This window comes from Penicillium brevicompactum (genome assembly GCF_028827555.1).
Source record: "Penicillium brevicompactum strain IBT 35665 chromosome Unknown utg000006l_segment0_segment0, whole genome shotgun sequence".
NCBI classification, from domain to species: Eukaryota; Fungi; Ascomycota; class Eurotiomycetes; order Eurotiales; family Aspergillaceae; genus Penicillium; species Penicillium brevicompactum.
The window spans coordinates 5,207,326-5,224,870 of NW_026623209.1; the positions used below are offsets into that span (position 1 = coordinate 5,207,326).

At 50.1% G+C, this 17,545-nt stretch overlaps 5 protein-coding genes across 5 annotated transcripts; 2 read left to right on the top strand and 3 right to left on the bottom strand.

The window, feature by feature from the left end:
• Positions 1-251: 251 nt before the first annotated feature.
• N7506_010194 (alkaline phosphatase) lies at positions 252-2,115 on the top strand (the record flags this gene model as incomplete). Its single annotated transcript, XM_056959487.1, has 3 exons — positions 252-403; positions 465-1,783; positions 1,835-2,115. The coding sequence occupies 3 exons, from the start codon at positions 252-254 to the stop codon at positions 2,113-2,115; spliced, it is 1,752 nt and encodes a 583-aa protein (XP_056808877.1).
• A 1,841-nt stretch (positions 2,116-3,956) lies between these two features.
• On the top strand, positions 3,957-6,387 carry N7506_010195 (TPR domain protein; the record flags this gene model as incomplete). The annotated part of the gene is made up of 3 exons (XM_056959488.1): positions 3,957-4,675; positions 4,730-5,455; positions 5,511-6,387. 3 exons carry the CDS (start codon positions 3,957-3,959, stop codon positions 6,385-6,387), a joined length of 2,322 nt encoding a protein of 773 aa, XP_056808878.1.
• Positions 6,388-6,992: 605 nt separating this feature from the next.
• On the bottom strand, positions 6,993-8,439 carry utr2 (putative cell wall glucanase (Utr2); the record flags this gene model as incomplete). Its single annotated transcript, XM_056959489.1, has 3 exons — positions 6,993-7,735; positions 7,807-8,244; positions 8,325-8,439. 3 exons carry the CDS (start codon positions 8,437-8,439, stop codon positions 6,993-6,995), a joined length of 1,296 nt encoding a protein of 431 aa, XP_056808879.1.
• Positions 8,440-11,223: 2,784 nt separating this feature from the next.
• N7506_010197 (uncharacterized protein) lies at positions 11,224-12,534 on the bottom strand (the record flags this gene model as incomplete). Its single annotated transcript, XM_056959490.1, has 3 exons — positions 11,224-12,237; positions 12,292-12,390; positions 12,448-12,534. 3 exons carry the CDS (start codon positions 12,532-12,534, stop codon positions 11,224-11,226), a joined length of 1,200 nt encoding a protein of 399 aa, XP_056808880.1.
• Positions 12,535-14,328: 1,794 nt separating this feature from the next.
• On the bottom strand, positions 14,329-17,153 carry N7506_010198 (uncharacterized protein; the record flags this gene model as incomplete). The annotated part of the gene is made up of 3 exons (XM_056959491.1): positions 14,329-14,670; positions 14,750-15,662; positions 15,691-17,153. The coding sequence occupies 3 exons, from the start codon at positions 17,151-17,153 to the stop codon at positions 14,329-14,331; spliced, it is 2,718 nt and encodes a 905-aa protein (XP_056808881.1).
• Positions 17,154-17,545: the final 392 nt, after the last annotated feature.

Below are 17,545 nucleotides of genomic sequence, written 5' to 3' on the forward strand. Positions count from 1 at the left end.
TAGCACGATATATTTCCAAAAGGATCTTGCGATGTTACCCCAAAAAACAGCGATGCAGGAACGTGACGTATCATGTGAGCGCTTGGCCGCTAATCTTATCGCACCTCCGCCTTCAGGGCCCGGGGTCCACTTGGCCCAACGCAAGGTCGCAATCGAAGATCGTGGTCTCGTGCACCTTTCTCCTTCTCTCCTTTCCCATAATACTATACTCGATTTGACCGCTACGACTCGGTACTGTCTGTAATCCAGCCATGGCGCGAGAAGAGCCACTCTTGGCTCCGCGCCCGTCCTCCGACGGCTCATCGATCCGAAACGAAGAGGAGGAATTCGCCCTGCTGACCGGCGAGCGCACGGCTCACAGAGCCGAGAAACAACGAGGCTGGAAATTCTGGCGGGAGATTGGGTTGTTTGCCTGGGCACTACTTGCGACCATCCTGGTGATTGTGCTGGCTGTCGTCTACCAGCACAAGCCAGCGGAGATCCACGGCCCCAGCCATGACTCCAAAAACATCACCTGGGGCCCCGGGGGGCAAGCCAACGGGCAAGCGGAATGTGATCTTCATGGTTTCCGACGGCATGGGGCCCACGAGTCTCTCGCTTACTCGGAGCTTCCGGCAATACACAGAGGATCTGCCGATCGATGACATTTTGGTTCTGGATCAGCATTATATCGGAACGTCCCGCACACGTTCAAGCTCTAGTTTGGTCACGGACTCAGCTGCTGGGGCCACGGCGTTCTCGTGTGGTCGTAAGAGTTACAACTCTGCTATTTCGGTGACTCCTGACCATGCGCCTTGCGGGACTGTGCTTGAGGCTGCCGCTTTGGCGGGCTACAAGACCGGATTGGTTGTGACTACTCGTCTGACGGATGCCACTCCAGCTTGCTTCGCTGCTCATGCTAACTTGCGAAGCTATGAAGATCTCATCGCTGCCCAGGAGGTTGGAGAACACCCTCTTGGTCGTGTAGTGGATCTTATGCTTGGAGGTGGACGTTGCCACTTCTTGCCGAAGTCACAGAAAGGAAGCTGTCGTGGTGATGATCACGACCTCGTTGAAGTTGCTGGCAAGAATGGCTTCGGTTACATTGATGATCGTGCCGGGTTCGATAGTCTCAAGGGAGGTGACAATGTCAGCCTGCCTTTGCTTGGTCTTTTCGCTGGTGGAGACATCCCATACGAGATCGATCGCCGCACTCAGAACGATGTCTACCCTTCTTTGGAAGAGATGACTCGCACTGCTTTGAAGGCCTTGAGCAAAGCCACTGAAGACAGCGAGCAAGGTTTCTTCATCATGATTGAAGGTTCTCGCATCGACCATGCCGGTCATGGGAATGACCCTGCTGCGCAGGTGCACGAGGTCCTGGCATACGACAAGGCCTTTGCTGCCGCATTGGAGTTTGTAGAGAACGACTCCACCCCCGGTGTGATTGTCAGCACGTCTGACCACGAGACTGGTGGTTTGGCTGCCGCCCGCCAGCTGCACAAGAGCTACCCCGAGTATCTGTGGCTTCCAAGTGTGCTGGACAAGGCAAGCCACTCTGGCGAATACCTCGCCGCTCGTTTGAGCGAATATCTTTCCGGGGCTGGTAAAGACCACAAGGACTCAGCGAAGAAAGAATGGGTCCGGAAGAACCTCATCAAGGAAGGACTTGGTATCACTGACGCTTCAGATGCTGAAGTTGACGCCTTGGTTCACCCAGAGCCAGAAGTTGGTCCTTCCTATGTGTTCGCTGATATGATCAGCCGTCGTGCGCAAGTTGGCTGGAGCACCCATGGACATTCCGGTAAGATATCGTCCCGATGTAATATTTTGTACTCTGTTAACTTTGACATAGGTGTTGATGTCAATATCTATGCCTCTTCTTCCAAGGACGCTTGGCCGTTGGTAGGTAACAATGAGAACACCGATGTTGGTGCTTTCCTGGCAGACTATCTTGACCTCGATGTCAACAATGTCACAAAACTGCTCCAGGATACCAAGACTGGAATTTTCCAATCATATGACTGGATGGGTGATCGTCTTGGGTTGAACTTCCACGCCGAAGGGCTAGACACCTACCACGGGGACTTCAGAAAGCGATCTGAGGACGACTGTGGATGTGGCGCGACCCACTGAAGCTCGTGAAGGCTCAATCTTTGTCATCTATCTCGAGACTTCCTTATTCTATCATTTTTAAAGATCATGGACAGGCGTGAATTTTCGGCTTTTTTTCTTCAATTTACATCATTCATTAAGATTTCAATCCCCACACTTCTTCTAGCCGTACAAGAGCAAAGTATGCCTTTCTCGTCATCTTTCATCTCACATCAAAGCAACTTAGTCCAACATTTAGGTCCAACATATCAAATTCTCTCCTTCGCTGCCACCACCTCCACCTCATCACGTGCACTGCAGTTAGGGCACACCTCCAACAAGTCCACTATCCTCTGTACAATGTTTGTTCCCACGAATGCGCCGTAAAGTCGCTCATCCAAGACGATTTGTTGATTTGGCTCCGGCGTGAAAACGTACGGCTCGCAGACAGGACAATATGGATCAAATGGCAAAGCATGATTCTCACGCTCACTTGTGTCATTTATGCGATTGAGCTGGGCGAGAGTCCGATGACAGAACAGATAAAGCTCGAAGCATGTGTGTTTGCATTGATATTGGATCTCGACAAATAGGCACATGGTAAAACTGATGGAGACGGTTGGACCCCTGTTGCTGAAACTTGTTAGATTGGCTACATGACATGGGTCCAGGTGTTTTACGTTGGCTGAAGAGTATACCTTGGTGTGATGGCCTGGACAATTCGTTTTCTGCTTGTGGCTTGTCTTAGGGCAGGCTGTTCGATGTTAGATATGAGGTTACTTCACGTCGTGGACAGAAGATCTGTTGGGATTGAGACCTTGGTCTATATCAAGCGATATTGCGCAATGACATGTCTTGATGATATAGCCATCGCCCCCTCAACTGGTGATGGCAGTGTATTATCTTGGAAAATGAAACAAAAGGCACTGAGATAAAGGGCTTTCAACTCTACTATCAAACTTGAAAACACTGTGAATGCCGTTATCGTTGAAGTCTTCAAATAGAAACTGACAGCTATAATTCATATAAACGCATCTAGGGCCCTGTTCGAGTCTCTCATCTATCATTTTGGAAACAGTCCTTATCCTCTCTCGGAGATCATCGGCTTTGGCAGTCCTGGAGGTGACCTTCAATGTTAGAATTAACGAGATGTCCACTCTTTGAACTTCTCGTGTCACACAAGAACATAAAGGATGATATGGATATAAAAACCCTTTTACACGGTTTGATCCTTAAGCAAGTTACCACAGATTTAGTGGTAGTAGGACCCCCAAAAACAAAACACTGGGGCTTAGCATTTCTTCTTTTGGGGCTCCATATACGAGAATCCCTCGAGAGTTGACCTCGAACCCACGTATCATGCATCGTATTAAACGTAGCCAGCGTCGTCCTGGGTCCTATTGCTGCCTGTTATCCCCGAAGTAGGCATGATCAAAGATCTCCATGTTGGAATAATCATGAAAAACGTGTTCAATCGCCTGGCAGCCCGCTTTGCAAGCCTGCTCCCCTTCACGTCTCCACCTTTTCGCTTCTGCGAACTCGACATCGTTGCCTCGCTTCATTCAACTCTTTGCAAACACGGTAACCCGTCTGTTCTGTAAGTCCGACTGAATATTCCAAGGCGATGTGAATGCGCTGCCAGGAGCAGTCTTTCCTGATCGCATCGCAGCCCCAACCCCATTTCCCTTTCACCCCAAAACATTCAATCGTTCACGCACTGTCTTCCATCACCACTGGGTTTCCTAACTGGTAATATTGCGTCAGCGACTCTAAGCATCTTCAACCATTCCAGCGTCGTGAACGCGGCAAATTTTTCAGTGGAAGGTATTCATCCCATAACCCGACCCATTCGTCTCGAGCCCATACTGACCAGACCATTCAATATGCAGAGACGTGAGCACATCGGCCTGAAAGGCAAACTGCCCATCATGGATATCCACAAGTGGGCCGAGACGAAGAAGCACCTGGATCTTCTCGGCAAGTACATTGCAGTTCTCGTCAGAGCGGCCCAGAAGACGGGACAGCCGTTTGAAAACTTCCATCCGCACGAGATTTTGGGCTATTGTCAGTTGCGATGGGAGGAGCGCCGTCTTCAGAAGTATCGAGATGCCGTCGAAATATCATTCGCCTCTGCCAGATACCAACCTTGCGCGACCCCCTTCGAGGAACTCAACAAGGTCATGATCAAAGACTTGCGTTGTGAGATCCGAAGCTTGGACTCGTACATTCTCGTCAGGAAGTTCAGCGAGACAAATCGTCGTGTCGAAATGTCTGCACGGCTGATGATTGTCCAAGACGAAGACGGCAACCTAGTCGTCCTGGAAATCCCGCCTGAGGCTTTTGATGCCCATAGCGCTAGACTCGAAAAGGAGATGATGCTACTTGTGAAGCAGCCCTCCCTGAGGTACATCGAGCACGGGGTGTACCAGATCAAGGTTGATCACGTTTCCGATATCGCTTTTATCGCGGCATGCGACGAAATGGTACCTTTGCGTTGGAGGCAGGGGGGCATCCAGAATATCTCCGAATGGAGCGCCGATCAATGGCTTGATAAAGTCAACCAGCAGAGATTGGTGGACGCGCATGGCTCTGTAATTGCATGGTATGAAGCCCCAGACAATTGCTTGTTGATCAGACAGACTAACCTTGCGAATAGGTGCACCGAAGCCCTAAAGGAGCTTTCCATGCCTGATTCGGACCTCTCGGACTTCCTATTCCATCGATCGTTCGCACGCTTCCGCATGAAGCAGCATCAAGATGCTCTGGACGATATTAACCGATCCATTGGTAGCAAGAGCGCCATTGAAAATCACCTGCGCATCAAGACAGCTATTTTCTATGGTGCTCAGATGTACCAAGATTGCATCGACACGCTCAAGAAGCTGCTTGAGATCGTTCCGGGCGATGTTAACATCCTGTCTGGGATCGAACAAACCGAGGCCCGAATTGCAGAACAAGAACATGGTGTTTATGATTTCAAAGTCATGCAGGATAAGGCAAGACCCGGCATGCCAATCCCCACGGACCAATATGCTTCATACCAAGGACCAGTGGTCGTCAAGGAGAGCAATTTGCGTGGTCGAGGCATGTTCACGACAAAGGCAGTCAAAGCTGGGGAACTCCTTCTCTGCGAAAAGGCTATTGCGTATCTGCGCCAGCCCTCCCCTGGTGTGACAAACTTCTATCCCAGGATGCCACGCCTCATTTATGCAGGCATAGTCAACCTTCACGAGAGCATCGTTTATCACGAATTCGGTGTCGCGCTTGCGAGAGAAACCATCGTCAAAATGGCCCAGTCCGACTCTGTGAGAGCAAAGGTGCTTGATCTGCACAGCGGCAATTTCCCAAAGAACAACATCCCCGATGACAAGAGCGTGGATACGTACGTATCAAGTGATCCAGTCACATCAACTTTCCCCATGCTAACCAGATGCTAGCTTCCTGATCATGCATATCGCCGCGCTGAACAGCTTCGGCTCCCCGTACTCCTCCATAATAGGCCATGGAGGCGTCTCACCCGAGGACGGAGCTTCAAGCCTTGCCAACTTAGCAACTTGCCACGGCATCTGGCATCTGGCGTCTTTCATCAACCATAGCTGTGAGAGCAATGTGTACCGTTCGTTCATTGGCGACGTGATGATTGTCCGCGCAGCAAGGGATCTCGACGCCGACACCGAGATTGGCTTCTGGTACACGATTCCTGACAGAGTCCACGGCGTGGACACCAGCCACTGGGACTTTGCATGCAGCTGTGTAATCTGCACCGACGTGCGCAGCACCGAACCCGGCGTTTTGACAATGCGCGAAGCCCTGCGAACGCAGCTCGACCTCTTGATGACAGAGCCAGATTTGTGGGATCAGGCTTTGTTGAATAGGAAGATGACTGAGCTATCGGAGACGTACGTGAAGCCTCCCACCGAGGTGCCGCACTATGCGGTATGGGATAAGCAGCTGAGTGCTGCGAGGTTGTTTGTCAAGTGGGACAATTATCCGATGGCCCTTGAGTTCACGCTGTGCAGTCTTGAGTCGCTGGGGTTCGTGATTGAGGGGTATGAACCTCGTGGAGAGAAGTTGGTCGTTAGCCGGTGGGGCGTGATGGTCGTCGACGTTGTCGAGGCGTGGGTCATGGTTTATCTGTCTTGCCTTAGGACTCTGCCTGAGCTGGCCCCCTCGGCGTATCATTATGCCAAACTGTGCTTCCTGATTTGCGTCGGGGAGGATAGCTCCTTCGATGAGACTTATGGAGTCGTGGAGGAAGTAGCTTCTGGCATGACTGAAATGTCGTTGACCGAGGTGGACAACGTGGAGAATTGACCTCGGGATGACCAAGTGATGACCTCGGGAGGAAACAACTGATCAGGGCATTTCAATATGAATTAGGTACTCCCAGGCCCCAGATAACTAGTTAGTGAAATCAGAAAACACAATACGAACAATACGAAAAATCACTTTACGCTCAACTAGGTGTAACCCGATTACATGACTGTTCATGCGCGAAGTGAGGAATACGAGATCTTAGAAGTGAGATTAGGGAACCCATACTATGAGATTTGAATCATCAGGCTATATCCAATCGTTTGTGGGGAGATAGTAAATCAAGAAACCAGTGGTATAAAAGCGAGGCCAAACGGCGACCAAAAAACGCAGAGCAGGTATATGAAACGAACCTCGACAAATAAAGCGCAAACTGCAGCCAAAAACATTGAACACCAATTAGAGAGAGATGAGGGGGAGATACAGTCAAAATAATTCATTAGGTGATTTGTTCAAGGTGCAGCCAAAGACAGACACGAAACAGAAATTGCACATCAATGCGCAAGTTAAAAAAAATGTACTCGATGCTGTGCAGTTAAGCATTTGCAAGAAGGAAGAAAGGAACAAGAAGAGCGATATGTACGGATCAAATCAAAAGAGCACATTTACAGCGTCACGAGGACAACGAGAGCCACGAGGACACCGAAGAGCGAGCCACGGAGAACGCGCTCGTTCTGGCCAGCGGCACCGCTGTCCTTGGTGGTCGTGCCCTGGGAGAATCCTGATGAGGTGGTAGAGGCAGCGTCATCGCTGGTGGAGGTACCAGTGGTCTCGGAGGTACCATTGGCGGCCATGCCACCAGATCCACCCTTTCCGGTGGGGATGCTGTTGGAGGCGGAGGTGGTGTTGGAAGAGCTGGAGCTAGCGCCAAGGTCCATGTCAAGACCAGTGGCACCCAGGGAGCCGAGAACGGTGGAGTTGTTGGTGGTCTCAATGTCGGATTCCATAGCAGCCTTGTTGGCGTAAAGGTAGGACTTGTCGCCGTGGTTCTTAGCATCGGAAGGAGCGTCGTAGCACTTGACGCTGACCTCGCCGACGGTGGCAAAGTCGTAGCCGACCTTCTGGATGTCCTCGCTGTTCCAGTCGATCTCACCACCGGCCCAGTCGATGGTACCCTGGGCGTTGGAGGGCTGGCCGGCGGGCCAGAGGGACATCTGCAGGCGGGAGGGGGTCTGGGGGAATTGGTACTGCTTGGAGGTCTCGTTGTAGGTGTCGGCCTTCTTCAGGGTGCGCTGGACGGAACCGTCGACGATCCAGTCCACCTTCTCGGGGGTCCAGTCGATTTCGTAAGTGTGCCAGTCGTTGTAAGTATCCTCGCCCTCCACGGAGATGTTACCGCTGTTGTGCCCTGAAAGTTGAATTGTCAGTCTCCCATGGTTCCCAATGTATCAGAATTTCAGTATATGGGTCGCAACTTACAGTCAAGAACACCCTGCCAGTAGTAGTTGGTCTGCACAAGAGACAGGTCGGCGCCGACCCACTCGTAGTCGATCTCGTCCTTGACGTCGGAGAGCAGGATGAAAGCAGTCACGACACCCTTGCCGCGGGAGCTCTTAATCTTTCCAGAGACCTTTCCGTACCAGATGTAGTGGTTGTTGGCGAAGAGGGTACCAACGCTCTTAGCGGGCATAGTCATGATCAGGTTACCATCTTCGGTCTTGGGCTTGCCGGAGTAGGTCCAGTCATATTCGGTGGCGTTACCGAGGTACTTGTCCTGGGTGACGGCATTGTCGAGGTTATCCCAGGTGTAGGTCTTGCTCTCACAAACGGGCATGGGGGCGCAAGAGTCGAGGGAGAAGGAGGCGAGAGGGTCGCAACCACCGAGGCAGTAAGCACCGGTACCACACTCTCCGTATTCTATCAATAGTTTAGAACGAGGCCAGTCTGAGAATCCGGGGTAATTCTCAAAAAAAAGAAAAGAAAACAAAAGCACTTACGGGAGCAACAAGGGTAGGTCTCATCCTTGCACTGGCTGCTGCTGCTGCAGGACTGGGCGGCGAGCGCGGTCACTGACAGCGAGGCCAGGACCAAGGGAGTCACAAAACGAACCATGGTGTGTATGTACAACCGGGGAAGTAAAAAAGAATGAGAGTGGAATCCAAGCCACAGAACGAAGGTGATTAGGGGGGGTATATTAGTAAAGATCAACGAGGGGATGAGGAAATAGTTCCTGCAGTAAGTGAGGGTGGAAAAACGAGTGCATCCAACCTGCAAACGGGGGGGCCAATAGTGTCTTATTATATTATTTAGAATTTACCCAAATGACCTAAAAGGGACCCTACTGACTTTCAAGGACCCAATCTTATGATTAAATCATTTTCTTTTAAATTCAATTCCATAAAAAACATGGGAAAACATGAAAACATGACTTGCCATCCAATCAATTGAGGCAATAACAACGGGAACCAGGGAACAAATACACCACTAAACCCGATCAGGCTCCACTCCGTCCCAAAAAGGCCGCAGGGTCTTGCTTTTTTTCTGCGGAGGTGTCTGTGCGTAAGTATCTCTACTCCGTACCTTGGGGTTCTTAAGTATCTGATGTTATAGAGGTAGTGTACATATCATAAGATATTATATTTTTTGTTTGTATGTATACTTGTCATGCTATAATATCCAACAACAAAGTATAAGCTATTAGCTATCCGTCTGCATATACCTTGCACGAAAACCGTTGGAAGTGAGACACCCCAGGTGTTTGCGGCGATAAGGGAAATGAGTATCCTTGGTAGTCTTGGTATCTTACCGTACCAATACTCCGTACCCTCGCACGTTGATCAACATACCTTGTCTACATGTGTCCAGGACATACATGCAGCATACGTATGTACAACGTACATCTTATCTTCATTGTCCTGTTCACTGCAATTGATTTCATCTACATAAGCCTCGCAGTGGTCGAATTCAATTGAGACATTCTCCGCACTAGACCCCCATCGCGCCAAGCTATTGCCTTCTAGTTCAAGCCTAATGAGGCAAATAAAAGTTCCTACACAAAGAAGAAAAAAAAGGGCCCTAAAATTATGAGAGTCTTTACGCGAGCACACTACACAAAATTAGACCGAACTCATCTCGCCAAGCGGATTCTCATTGGGGAAGCTCTCACCTTCGCCCCCAAGAGTTTCTCCTGTGGACGATCCAGCACTAAACCTTATCCGAGCTGAGTGCTGACCAGTCACCTGTGGACAGATCCGCTATGGGTGGGGAGTTTGTCAGTGTATAGGGGAAATGAGGCTTGTGTGTAGGCACCAGCTTGGGCACATGGGCACATCTCTGTTTTCGCCAGGGGCTGAAAACTGATAGGCGCCACCGAGCAACCGCTTGCGTATTCTTCTGGAAGGAATGTGGCAGTCTCGGATCTTCACAATATACACTTGTAAACACAGTAATCTGATAATCCGACCCTTTCTGTTTGCGATTGTGAGAGCATCGGAATGTAAGGAGAGTCTCATTGGTCGCGATCAAGGTTTCTATCCCCTTTTAAACTTCCCGTGATGTAAACCAGTTGGTCTGAAAATATGCAAGGTCCCTTTTCTTCACTCCCATTCAATTCAGTATTGGTATTGTTGACTGGTCTGGTCGGGCTTGGTGCTTCACTGCCCAGTCTTTCCAAGGCTGCCCAGAGACTTTGCCCAGATTGCGCTTGGCTTTGCCAATTGCCTCGGCCCTGACAATCTCTTGTCTGTATTGTTGGTCTACGTCATACCAGAATTTTGAAGCTGATCGCAGAATGAGAGCTCCGGTGGGAGCGAGCGTCGCAAACCTTATATGGATGTGAGTTCAAGTGCTTGAACATTCATACTTATACATGGTCAGTCACCAGGGCGCCTACGCTGTGCATGCTTAAAGAGTAGCGGTGACACGGCATACCTCCCTTTTGTGATACGTCCCAGGTTTGGACTATGCCGTTGAATGCTATACCCGTGGACTTTGTTTGATGCATAGGATTGTATCACAATATGTTTAGGTGGGAGCTAGGACCACATCATTTTGCCTGTGGTCATGATCGTGTAATGTGACCTACTTGTGCGACATTCACTGCATTGTATCTTTCCAGTCGACATGAAGCAGCCTGCACTCAAATCAGACGTCAATACATATATTAGTCCATAGACATTCAATTTTGTTCTAGGGTTGACCTAGCTACTTGTGGACATTGGTGCCGAAGTTCCGAGGTGGATATCAAAGATACATCCATGGATAGTACCCATGCGTTGCCCAAAGCTTCCACGGTCCCGCGTTTAATGATTAGAAAAATCAAGAAGCGAATGGGTCCAATGCAGTGGGCACTGCGTAAATACAGGTAGCTTCCAAGGCTGTAACACAAGACGATGTCATTGGCGGAGTTGAAAATAAATAAGAACCGTGGAATGCACAAACCGGCTTAAAATAGCCGGCTATGTGTCATTACAACCCACCTACGAGATATTGTCTTATGAACCATTTCTACTCCGTACTTTTTACTGGTAATTAAAAAGTCTGTCTGAAATACGGAGTAAGAGATCATATATAAAGCAGACTCCAGGTTTAGGCTAAGCTAGTAGTCAATCCGATTTGGGACCTCCCGGGCTTGGAGCCTCTTGTGACAAAAAAGGGTAAAAAAAAGGGTTGCTGCCGTGTAATAAATATTCTCTCGCTCTTTTGCTGAGTATCTTTACTTTCTTTCGGTTTACTTTTGTGGAACATGGATGTACATGACGTGAAAATATAACCTCGGAAGTGAACTGAGAAACTGCACTGCTATATTCAATGGTGAAAGAAAAATAAAATAAAAGAAACCAAGTCGCTAAGCATCAAACCACCCCAGACGCCATCTCAGATTGAGCAAGTAGTCACTCACTCCCACTCCGGGGACAAGATGTCGCTCCGGACCTCAAATTCCCCTGAGGGAGGGCTGCTTTCGCCATCGCCAGAAAGGCAGCCTGCCACCCCCTCAATAACCTTGGGGTCAGGACAGATAACCTCCAGGCCATCATCCAGGTCAATAAGTATACCACAGAGACCGGATTGAGGAGATGGCGCTGGTGATGCAGAAGAGGCACGGGCTGCGGTTTCACGCCCCTCGGAGAATCTGACCCTGTTCGCTTGGATACAGGCATCTGCGCCTTTGGGGGAGGTTGTGGGACCACTCTCTTCTGCAGAGCCCTTGGTCATGCTGGGTTGCAAGCTGACGAAAGAAGGGTTCGTGGGGATTCGGCTTAGATGCTTGTTCCGGAGATCATTGACCTTGCTGGCTGAGGCCCTTGTCGTGGCGCTATCATTGGAGATCGGGTTCATGACCCGACTTTTGGGTCTGCCGAAGATGTTGATTTTCGTGCCGACTGTCGCAGTCTGAGCAGGGGTTGCATTTGCACACTTTTCCGCGGAACCTTGGGATTTGTTGACCGGCGCGCCAGCGGAAGGGCTGCCAGTGTGGTTTGCGGCGTTTGTGAAACCACATTCTTTGTAGTGCTTGCAAGTGCCATTTTGCGTGCTAGTAGTATATTGTTCATTGGGAACTGAGCATGTGCACTTGTTCTTGGGATAGGTGCACGGCAAGCTAATGACAACACCGCCGTTGAGAACAGATGCCGACACAGCTCCAAACTCAGTCTCTTTGATGTCATTCACGACACCAATGGCTGGAGTAGCCACCCCTGTGACAGCGTCAGAGCCGGAATTGAGATGTGCACTTGAGGAAGCAGTGTCATCGGCGGCCATGGGTGCCATTGGGTCATGCGTGTTCTGGTCGTCGTGCATATTCGGGTGCATACGGCCCGTGGTCGGCGGCTGGCCATGATTGGCATCGTTGCCAGAGCCGTGGTGGGTTCCGCCTCTGGTTCCTCGAGACCGTCTTGTACGGGAGGGGCGCTATGAAGAACCGAGTGTTAGACTGAGTCCACCAATGATGTGCATTGTACTTACAGGTTGAGCGAGGGCACGATATCGATCGAGCGCCAAGCCGAGGCTGGCTTGGATTGAGCTCAACTCCACCGAAAGCTCGGTCTCGTTGTACTTGGCGAGCTATTTCACGGTATATCAGCATTCAGATCAGCTGCTGAGTTTGTAGTCAAGACCCACCAGGTGCTGTGTCTCACAGATCAGGAGGCGGGCTTTATCTGCCTTGCGCACGACCTGAAGAGCGATTTGCTCTGGTAAGAAAGGCATGATGATCGAGGTAGAATGATGTCTTCGATGAAGCCTTGAGAGGTCAAGATTAGTTGTGGTGGATGGAATCAGGAGGCTTGTGGGCCAAGCTTGATATTTGATAGAGGACTTGAATGGGTTCTTGTATGCTTAGAAGCTCTGCAAGAAGGTCGAAGGTTGGAGGAGAAGAGGAGAGGAGAAGAGAAGGAAGTTGGGAGCTGCAATTTATAATGCGAAGGAAGCAGGACAGAGGACCCCTCTCACGCTGCTTCTGTGTGTTTATCGACCAAGGAGGACACTGGGCGAAGGACGGCGAACGAAAACCCAGACAACTTTCAAATGAAAGTTTTCGAAAGTGAAAGTCTTCGAAAGTGAAGTGAATCCTGGGCGAAAGTCAGATACATGCTTATGCTACCATAGAAGCAACGGTCGAATTTAATGGTGACTGGCATACCATTCCACATCAGGCGAAGTACCATTTCGTCCGAGGAACGCATCCATTTCCCTTTCATCACATATTGTTGCAGAAGCCCTGCACCCCCCCATCTAGTGGGTTGATCATCATACGTCGACGATCACCCAATTGGGCTTGGGGGAGGCCCAAAGAAGAGCTCGGATACAACGCGAGCCCCCAGTGTAAACATGGTGTGCTCTTCTTCATTTTCGATGTAGGATGGGCACGTAAAGAACCAATCCAGTTCCTGTGTCCGGCACAGGATACGAAGGCTGAGTACATAAATGGCGCCTACGAGGCGGCCAACAAGAGGTGACAACATGTCGAAGTAAAGCTTCAATTTTTGAAAAAGTGAGAAGGTTTTGAGTTGATGTAACAGAAAATTGTTGAAACAGAGCGAGAGTTACGAGGAAAGAGATGTTGAAATACCAGAAGTTGAGAGTAAACAACCCATGTGGAATTGAATGGGAAGGAGCGCAAATGACCAAGGACAATGGACGTTGTGTACATCTCTATGGATGTATAGAACCTCAGTTGATCTGAGAGAACCCTAAGACGATTCACGGGGACAATCAACAATAGCCTCAACAAAGGCATTGAAAGACACCCTACGATTGATAGCTCGACATTTCTCGTCAACCTATAGCCGCAGCTTCATTGAGACATTGTCAAACATTCTATCTACCTGGACAGCCCTTTGGACAGAACAACCTTGGAAATTGTATCAATCGTTAGAAGCTAGAAGCCGAAATGACCATGCCGAGCCTTGGGATTGAGCTTGATGCTATCAATCATCAAATGTTATTTCTCGCGGGATGTAAATACACAAGATAGCATCATTTAGAATACATGAAAAAGTCATAAACCCCAATCAAACGAAACAGATGTGCAGCATTATCCATAGATTTTGTCAATGGAGATAATAGGAGAATGGCAGCAATGGGATCTCTGAAAATTAGGAATTTGAAGGAAGCAGAAACCCATAAACATCATGTCTGCCTTCAGTCTTTGAACTCCGGCCATGCTCGACCTGCCCGCTAGACCCGAACCCCCACCGAGACATAAAACAAAACCAGCAACCGACGCAAAACGAACGTAATCCACATGTGAAAGAAATTGTCCTGATCCGAACGCCGAGATCAATTCACCATGGTAAAGCAGAACTAGTGCACAGTCAGTAAGAGAGACACAAAGATGAGTTCAAGAAACATACATTATGTGCCAAGGAATGTAATATGCAACTTGAAAATTAGCAGGTATCGTGTAGCAGACATCCAGACATCCAAGGAGATCAATAGTCTCCAAATCAGAACGGATGTGCCTGCAGGGTAACTCGGAGTGAGATCTCGAATGTCCACTGTTCATCGACGAGTCTTATTAGGGGCGACTGTTTTGAACTCAATTCTCGGCTGGTACCGAATCGCCCCACCATCCTCAAGCCAGGGACCGAGATTCTTGCATTGACTGACATCAAAGACTTGGAGTTGGTTGCATCCATCTGCCACGGCCTCAACACCAGTGCCAGTGACTCGCACACAGCCACGCACGGACAAATGTTGCAGCGAGAGCAGATGAAGGCTGATGCTTCTGAGGGAGGGGTCAGAGATCGCAGAGCCACAAAACGCCATGTTGAGGTATTTCAGCTTGGAGCATTGCAGCGCCAGAACCTCTGTTGCTGTGTCTGATAGGGCACAGCAGAATGTCTGACACACGTTAGTAAACCGGGGATTCGAAAGCTGGTAGCTGTGACAGCCATGCAATGGGCAATGTGATGAGACTTACCAGATCCAACTCTTCCAAGTTCTTTGCGGCGTTGGTGAGATGTACAATGGCGTTATCCGTCAGATAAGTACAATCCGCCAAGCAGAGCTTGCGGAGATTGGTGAACTGGGCGCTCCCCCAGTATTTGAACCCTTGGTCGGTGATCGTAGTACAACGCGTCAGATCCATTTCCTCAATCCGACCAGCAGCGTGAGAAGCGATGTGATGCATAGATCGATCGGTGACGTGTTTGCAATACGAGAGAGTGAGTTTTCTTAGCTTTGGACAGCCGTACACTGTCAAGTCTGCAGTCTGGAGCGTGGGCTTGATGGACGATTTGTTCTCTTTCTGATCAGCAGGAACAACCCAGCCAACAATCCGGGCAAGGAGCGTGTCTCCGACCTTGCGGCAATTGCTCAAATCCACCTCCTGGATGTTTGTAGCCTTGCTGGACATGTCAAGGATGGCAGAGGCTGTAACGTCCCAGACACTCTTCATTTTCCACACAGTGGTGGTTGGTGCACATGTTGCAGACAATGCTGTGAATCCTTCATCCGTGATATGAAAGCAGTTATTGATATTGACAGACCGGGCTCGGCTGCCGACAAATGGGCAGATGATCTTGGTGAGGACATCATCTGTGATCCTGCGATTGTATACACTCAAATCTAGATTATGGGCCACTCCTGGAGATTGAGTCAGAAGCTCTGACCAGTGGGATGAAACAGCCCTGAATCGAAGGAGGTGATGTAGTTCCAAATTCTGGAAAATGTTGACCAGGACACTATCCGGAAGTAAACCGTTGGCCCCATCGACTCGGGGCCGTTCGGATTGATATGGTTTTGAAAGGCCGGCGGTCTCATTGAGGGCCATGCTTGAGGAGCCAGCAGAGCGTGGCTCGGTGGGGGGATGATCGTGGGCTTTCCCCCGAGACCTCCTCGGGGGCAAGTGGTGCCACCGACCCACGTCGACTTCTCAACCGAACCTTGTCCAAGCCAAGGCTCAGGTAAGGATCAGGATCAGACGGTCGCAGCACAGCCTGATCCTGATCCTCAACCGGAGATGACTGGTGTGGGCCATCAAGTTCGGTTTCAGTGAGTGTCAGGAGCGGCATTGAACGACGTCGCGACGACGTGATCTTTACTCGATCACCAATAGCAAGATCTCCCATCGATGGCTGAGGCTCTGCTTCATCGGACATGACAACGTCACCATCAGCAGCTGCCTGAAGCCTTTCCTGGGCAGTGCGTTCAACTTGATCACGCACGCTACTGGGACATTTATCCCAGAACTCAGCCAAAACGTCACCCCCTAGCATCAAGCATTCGACCGAGGTTACAGATCGGACTGTAGCTGTCCGTCGGGGTGCTAGAGCCAGACTGACTACCTCACCAAAGTACTGACCCTGCTTCAATCTAGCTTTAACCTCCACCCTGGGTCGCCTTCCACCGTCAACACGGTGATTCGTATCCTGCTTCTCTGTAAGGACTTCGACCTCACCGCGAACTATGAAATAGAGTTCGCGGCCTTGTGAGTCTTGTTGTATGATGTCGGTGAATGGAGGGAATGATCGCGGTTGAGCATTTAGACCAAGGAAGTGAAGAATATCGGCAGGCAGCCCGGAGAATAGTGGCAGCTCTTTGAGCAAGAGACGTACATTCACCAACCCGTTTGCCAATGCGCTAGAGCCATCCCGCCGACCGGGGCTCGGTGATTTCCTCTTCTTGTAGACTGATTTGGCACTTGGGTCTTCGTCATCTTCAACAACAGCCAAATCTTTAGAAAAGCTTTCGCGTAATCTTTTGGAGCCTCTTCTTCCGGGGCTTGGCGGATCTAGCGCAGGAGCGGATGTTTCTTTCTTTTTCTTTTCCAGAATCATCAACCGCTCCTGCGCCTCTTCCCGGATAGCTTGTTCAACCTCAGGGAAACGCGGTAGTATATTTTGAAAATCGTCCTTTGTCAGCACGACCAGCATGCATCTAGTCCGGGCGATAATAGTTGCTGTGCGAGGACGATCCATAAGCAGTCCAATCTCACCGAAGAAGGCCCCTGGTTGGAGCTCGGCGTATATACTCTCGCCGTCCCGAGATGTGACCGAGACCGCACCCCGCACCAACCAGTAGATCGCTTTGGCCTCATCGCCTTCGGTCAAAATGTAGTCGTTGGGCGTGTGGAGTTGAGGGCGCAAATGCTTTCCGACCTCGATCAGGAATGCCTCTGGAGTGGCTTGGAATAGAGGGAAGGACCGCAATCGGTCGATCAATTCTAAGGGCAAAGCTTGGATGTGGGAGGAAGCTAAGGGCGAAGGGCGCGTGGGTCGGTTTGGGTTGAGGACAGAGTCGAAGGATCGGATGAGGGATACATTGTCGGATAAAGGCGAGGCAGCCTTCGTCGAGCCGCCACTGGACCTGCCGTGACGACGCATTGTGATATTTTGTTGAAGAGGAGGTAAGAGCAATTATTGTGGACCAGGCCTATGAAACGATGACGTCGACGAAAGCAGTGTCGAACTTCGCGGCATCTTCAACACCCAATGGACAGGGTGTCGCGGGGCTCGATGAACATAGATGCAGGGTTTAGAGAAGAAGCACGGAAACCCCCAAGAGCTATGTGAGGTGGGGGGGGAGGTTGAATCGACGTCAAAAGCGGTTTCTCCACCGATCACCTGGGAACCTTCGGAAACTCTATGGGAACCTCCACTTTCTGCCTTTTTCTTGGGGATTTTCGCAAATGTAACAAAAAATTCTTAGAAGCCGGTGGGGGAAAATTGTCAGAGCGGTCAATCACAGTCTCTTTGAACCTGCATCCGGGGCCGAT